Source organism: Giraffa tippelskirchi, chromosome 5 (genome assembly GCF_054371585.1).
Source record: "Giraffa tippelskirchi isolate mGirTip1 chromosome 5, T2T-mGirTip1v1.2.pri, whole genome shotgun sequence".
Taxonomy (NCBI): domain Eukaryota; kingdom Metazoa; phylum Chordata; class Mammalia; order Artiodactyla; family Giraffidae; genus Giraffa; species Giraffa tippelskirchi.
This window is the reverse complement of record NC_137279.1, coordinates 89,695,249-89,701,100: the sequence shown is the minus strand read 5'-3', so window position 1 is coordinate 89,701,100 and position 5,852 is coordinate 89,695,249. Positions and strand designations below refer to the sequence as shown.

Genomic DNA, 5,852 nt, shown 5'->3' with positions numbered 1-5,852 from the left:
GTAGAAACAGACAAAAGATACACCTTGGCAGTATTTCAGGAAATTGAATACTTGAAGGAAGGCTCTGCTCTTTCTCTCTTCTCATTAAACGGAACATGGAACAACAGAACATCTCCTTGAAGTCAAAAATGGGAGCTTTATGTTGAGAATGGCAGAGGCACTTGCCAGCCTGGGTCCCCAGAAAACCTCAGAGAGTAGTATTATCTCCTTGCCTTAAGTTGTTTACCCAGCCCTGGGCAGTTAGTCACCAAGCCCAAGTCCCCAGCTGATGCCTTATCAGCTTCCATGACATTCCCACCACAAGCCTTTTACTCTATAACTGTGCCCAGGATCACCGTTAAAGCCACTTGCATATATCACTTAAAGCATCCACAATTTTTCCCTTGTTGAAAACGTTCCTGTTTTTCCTGTTATTTGCAATTTTTGAACTATCACTGAGAGAAGTCAGTAATCTCACTGCAAGGTAAGGAATGCAATGAAATTGAACTTGCTTGCAGAGAAATTTTTGAAGACAAATTACTTCCTGGGGATTCGGAGAAAAATGCTAATTTTTATTTATTTATTTATTTTTTACCAGTTTCCAACAAGGTAATAGTGCACTGCCACAGACTAAGCTGAACCAGAGTAAATATCAGTCAATTAATAGGATTAAATTTTTGAAAATTAACCTCTTCTTAAAATTAAAATACAGGAACCACTGATCTTCTACCTTTACTAGCTCATATCAAGGCTGAAAATTTGGAGTCTCCATTGACCAGCCATTGTTCTAGAAATGGGATCCTAAAATGTTGCAGACTGGGATCTCTAGGAAACAGAGTCTGAAACAGAGATTTGAAAGCAGCAAGTTTATTAGGGAATGCCGTCAGCATCAACACCCACGTGGGATGAAGGTAGAGGGGAAGTGGAAATGTGATGGAATCACACAGAAACCTCAAATCATCTCACAGATAGGAATTCCTGAATCTGGGAGCACCCTTCATAACTGTCTTAAATTGAGGAAAGAGTGCCAGTCTTTATACCCTGGAAAAGATAAGTCATTGTAAAGGCTACCCATGGGAAAGGGCTGTGACTCTGGAGATGGCAGTTCTTTAGCATGGTAGTTCCTGAAGTGGGGCTCAACTGCAAGCTGTCAGCCCAAGACATTTCCAGCAGCTAGGGAAATAGAAGTGTGGGTCTTGAAGGGGCCACACCAGAGCAGCCACCAAATACAATTTCAAATTGAAGTGAATGTGACACTGGCCATCAGATCTTTAGCTAACAGTTTTATCTATACTGAACAGAACTACTAAGAAAAAAATTATAACTGTTTTCTGGCTATCCTAACAGAAATAAACTGACTCTGTCATTTCTAAAAATATGGTCACCAAGGCAAAGATATTTTTTATCTTTTATCTCTGGTCAGATTTTATATGCCAGTGTTTTTCAGCAAAGCTAGATATGTTAAGTTGACTTAGAAGATTTGTTAATTTCCATTGGTTTGTCCCATTTTCAGCACCTAGCTAACTTCATGACACTCTTACAAGTGATATTTTGCCTCTGCAGGATCACCCCATAGGATCAGCTAGATTCTGGAGACTGCAGAAGCTGGGTTTGAAATGCAGGCTATACCTGTTCTTCAGTATAGAAGGCCAGAGTGGAGTGAAAGGATGAGGGAGAGAGAACCAGAGCATACGCTTTCACCTTCTGTGATGCTCAGACATAAAATGCTGTTTTTTAAACTCAGGTTTTAAGTTGCGAATATCTAAGAAGAAATTTCTGAAGATTAACCTCTGAAAGCTTAAGTGGTTTTTGTTGTTAAGTTGCTGAGTTGTGTTCAATTCTTTCGTGACCCCATGGATTGTAGCCCGCCAGGTTCTTCTGTCTGTGGGATTTCCCAGGCAAGAATAGTGGAATGGGTTGCCATTTCCTTCTCCAGGGGATCTTCCTGACTCAGGGGTCAAACCTGCCTCTTCTGCACTGGCAGGCCGATTCTTTACCACTGAGCTGCTGGAAAACCATGACAGCTTAGGAGCTGACTGGAAAATTTGTTCATTAAATCAAGCTTCAGACTTCTTCTCATTAATAAATGACTTCAGAAGCTGTAGTTAAAGTGCTTATGTTTATAACACTATTTCAAAGATTTAGGTCTGCTGTGCAAAAGGAACTCTGATTCTTCTTGGCTTCTCCCAGCCTCCATCCTCTTTCACTCCTGTGTTGGAGGTGTGAAAGCATTAAACTGTTCCTCATGATCTCCTTTCCCAACTGGAGTTTTCTCACTAGATTTTACCTAGGCATCTTGGGACTGGACAACCCACCTCTGTGTTCTCAGTAGCTGAAGATTTTTTGTGTTGCCACATTTGTACCCCTCATTTCCAGAAATAGTCAGTTAGGGCAGTTCTATCCGCTTGGAAAGTGGGTTTTTTTGTTCGTTCATTTGCCTTTTGAAGATCCCTCAGGCTGTGGTGGGATATCAGCAAGCAGCAAAATCAGATTACAAAAACCCTTCAACATCCACAGAAAAGGACATGCGTGTGTCTGCACACTTACTTGTTAGATAAAATTTTGCACAAATTACTCCTACGCCCTTAACCACCACAACAGAGGTTTTTCTGAGGTGGTTTCCAAGCCCTTTATTCATTAGCCTTTTAGAACTCTGCTGAATTTTGTGTCTTATTGTAGTTGTATAATCCAACATATTCTCAGGACATATTTAGATATGTACACGTGTGTGACAGAATATGGGTATGAATGACCCAAACAGATAAATCTTTTCCCTTTATTCTTAAGGGTATGATAAGTCATTTTCTATCCTCTCTTAAGGAGAACACAGAGAACCATGACTAACTCAAATGGAAGCCTCCAGTTTTAGCACCCAATTCAGTCTATTCTTGATCCCATACTTAGCAGCATTATTAAAACAGCATTAAAATTAATATATGTTTATGAAATGAGAGAAAAGTCCTTCCACAACCTCTCCTCACTTAAGAGCAGAGAGGTTTTTGCCCCATGGCTCTGCACAAAGCATCTTTGACATCCTGGTTCCTCAGACTGTACACGACAGGGTTTAGCAGAGGGGTGATAACTGTGTAGGTCACTGAGATGAGTCTGTCCTGCCCCAGGGAACTCTGGGACTTAGGCTTCAGGTAAATGATAGAGGCACAGCCATAGTGGATGATGACCACGATGAGGTGGGAGGCGCAGGTGGCAAAGGCCTTCTTCCGACCCTCAGCTGAAGCAATCGTGAGGATGGTGGAGATGATGAGGACATAAGAGATGAAGACCAGGCCCATGGGTACAACTAGGACACAAATGCTGACAAAACAGTTGATGATCTCATTGATAGTTGTGTCTGTGCAGGCCAGCTTCAGCAGGGGTCTCACGTCACAAAAGAAGTGAGAGATGACAAAGGCATCACAGAAGGGCAGGCCAAACACAGACGTTACCTGGACAATGGCCGTACTCAGGCCAATTCCCAGAGACCCAGATGCCAACTGGATACAGGCCTCTTTACCCATGATGACCGAATACCGTAGAGGGTTGCAGATGGCCATGTAGCGATCGTATCCCATGGCTGTGAGCAAGAAGCAGTTATTGATACCAAAGGTTAGATAGAAAAAGAGCTGAGTGGCACAGCCTTGGATAGTAATGGTCTGATGAGGACTCAGGAGGCCAGAAAGCATACAGGGAATGATGGCCACAGTATAGCAGCTCTCAGAGATGGACAGCATGCTTAGGAAAAAGTACATAGGAGTATGAAGATGATGGTCCAGGTGAATAATAGTCAAGATAATGGCATTGCCAGAGAGAGTCAGCAGGTACAAAGTTAGAAAGACAGCAAAGAAACCAAGCCTGTGCTGCCACCCAAAGCTGGAGAAACCTTCAAAAAGGAACTCAGCCACAGAAGTTGAGTTTGGCTTTGGCATTGAGGGAGGTTGAGATCTAAAAGAGCTCAGCAAAGGAAAGAAAGGTATGATGAGTTAACCATGAAAGATAATAGGCTGGACCAAGGCCTTCAGTGAAGGGTGTGTCCATTTTCTGAGTGATGCCTGAGACCTCAAGAGTCATCAGTGTTCAGCTTAGATCACATGCTCAGAGCCATCACTTTCCCCTCTCTTTTCTTTGGTACTATAAAGGTTTTACCCCAGAACCCTGGGGTTTATGGCAGAAACAGATCTGAGAAAGAAAAGAGATGAACATCAAAAGGAAGATTTGTAGAAATAATTACCCAGCCATTGAAGAGGTGAGTCCAGGTCCAGGAAGAAGCCCAGCTCTAAAGTTCTTCCTCCAATACTCTTTTTTTTTTTTTTTGCAGGCGAGAAGATACTTACAGCCAATAAACATATGAAGACATATTCAAATCTCAGTATTAATCAAGGAAATGCAAGGCAAGATGGTGACATATCATTTTAGACTCATTCAACTGTCAAAAATAACCTGGCCAAAGCAAGTGTCCTCCTCTAGCACTTTTGATTTAGCCCCCTCAACATCCAATGGGGAACAGTGATCTAAGTCAAAGACAAAAGATACCCAAGGCTGATATTCTTTCAACACTGTCAGAATGCACTATCAATACCAAATGCCCTGTATGGGTCCTAGGACGACTTCTCCTCCTCAGAACCCTTTGTCCTAGGCTTTACTTCCCTAAGCCCCGCACTAAAATCTACTGTGATCATGAAAGACTCAAAAAGACCATGCAGGTATTTAGCTTATTTCCCTGAATTCTAGCCAAAGACAAGGAGAGAATGAAATAAATGAAATAAATCTGAACTTATCCCTTCAAGTCACTTCAAGTAAGAAAAGGTTTTCGTAGTATGAGAAAAGATAAAACATTTAATCAGAGAAGATGTTCTGTAACAGATGTTCTATTTTTCATTTCAATATTGTATATTCCAAGATGATGGAGATAGAAATGTGCTTACTAGATGTGAACTCAGGATTGGAGACCATACTAGACCAGAGTTAACGTTGCCCATAAACCCATATCTGCTCCTGATTACCTACCGTTTAACCATTACTGCCATTCAGGAAGCTAAGATCCTAATTATATCCCTTTCCTTTTCGTTCCTGAAGACAGTGCTTCCTGAAATTCTCTCCACTTTGTCTTCTCCTCTCCATGCTTCTTACCAACACTCAACTTTCAGCCTCAAAAAAGTTTTCCTAATTAATCCCCTTTATTTCAGTTGACCTTAGTCCAAGTCTTCCTCCTGAATGTTGTCATGACATTCTTTTAAAAAGTCCGCTGATGAAGATTTCTTGCCCAAATTCCTACATACGTGCGTGCTAAGTCACTTTGGTCATGTCCGACTCTTTGTGATCCCATGGACTGTAGCCTGCCAGGCTCCTCTGTCCATGGGGTTCTCCAGGCAAGAATACTGATATGGGTTGCCATGCCCTCTTCCAGAGTATCTTCCTGATCTAGAGAACAAACATTTGTCTCCTACATTGCAGGTGTATTCTTTACTCACTGAGCCACCTGGGAAGCCCTTAAATTCCTTCATTTGCCTCTCTAAATTTTAGGCATAAAATTTAAACTCATTTATAAATTGAATATAGTAATATTCCACAAAGTTGACATAAGTATTACATGAGTTAATATATTAGAAGAGTTTGATACAGCACTCAACACATAGGAAGCCTTTAATAAATAATAGTTTTATTAGTACTTTCTTCTTTTTGGTCATGCCATGCAGCTTCCGGGGTCTTAGTTCTGTTCTGCAACCAGCAATAGAACCTGAGTCCTCAGCAGTGAAAGTCCTGAGTCCTAACCACTGGATGGCCAGGGAATTCCCTAGTACTTCTTTTTATTTTCCACATATTTAAATATTTAAACCAGTTTAAATACTTCAGAGAAGCAGGATAGGGTAGACAGGCTT

At 41.4% G+C, this 5,852-nt stretch overlaps 1 protein-coding gene across 1 annotated transcript; it reads right to left on the bottom strand.

Annotated features, from left to right (window-relative positions):
* Nucleotides 1–833: 833 nt before the first annotated feature.
* Nucleotides 834–3,902, bottom strand: LOC145505576 (olfactory receptor 10J3-like). The gene has a single exon (XM_081488030.1). It carries the CDS (start codon nt 3,900–3,902, stop codon nt 2,961–2,963), a length of 942 nt encoding a protein of 313 aa, XP_081344156.1. The 3' UTR covers nt 834–2,960.
* Nucleotides 3,903–5,852: the final 1,950 nt, after the last annotated feature.

What these genes read in the sequence shown, in the direction of transcription:
- LOC145505576 (XM_081488030.1), bottom strand. Translation starts at nt 3,902, where the DNA reads ATGCCAAAGCCAAACTCAACTTCTGTGGCTGAGTTCCTTTTTGAAGGT.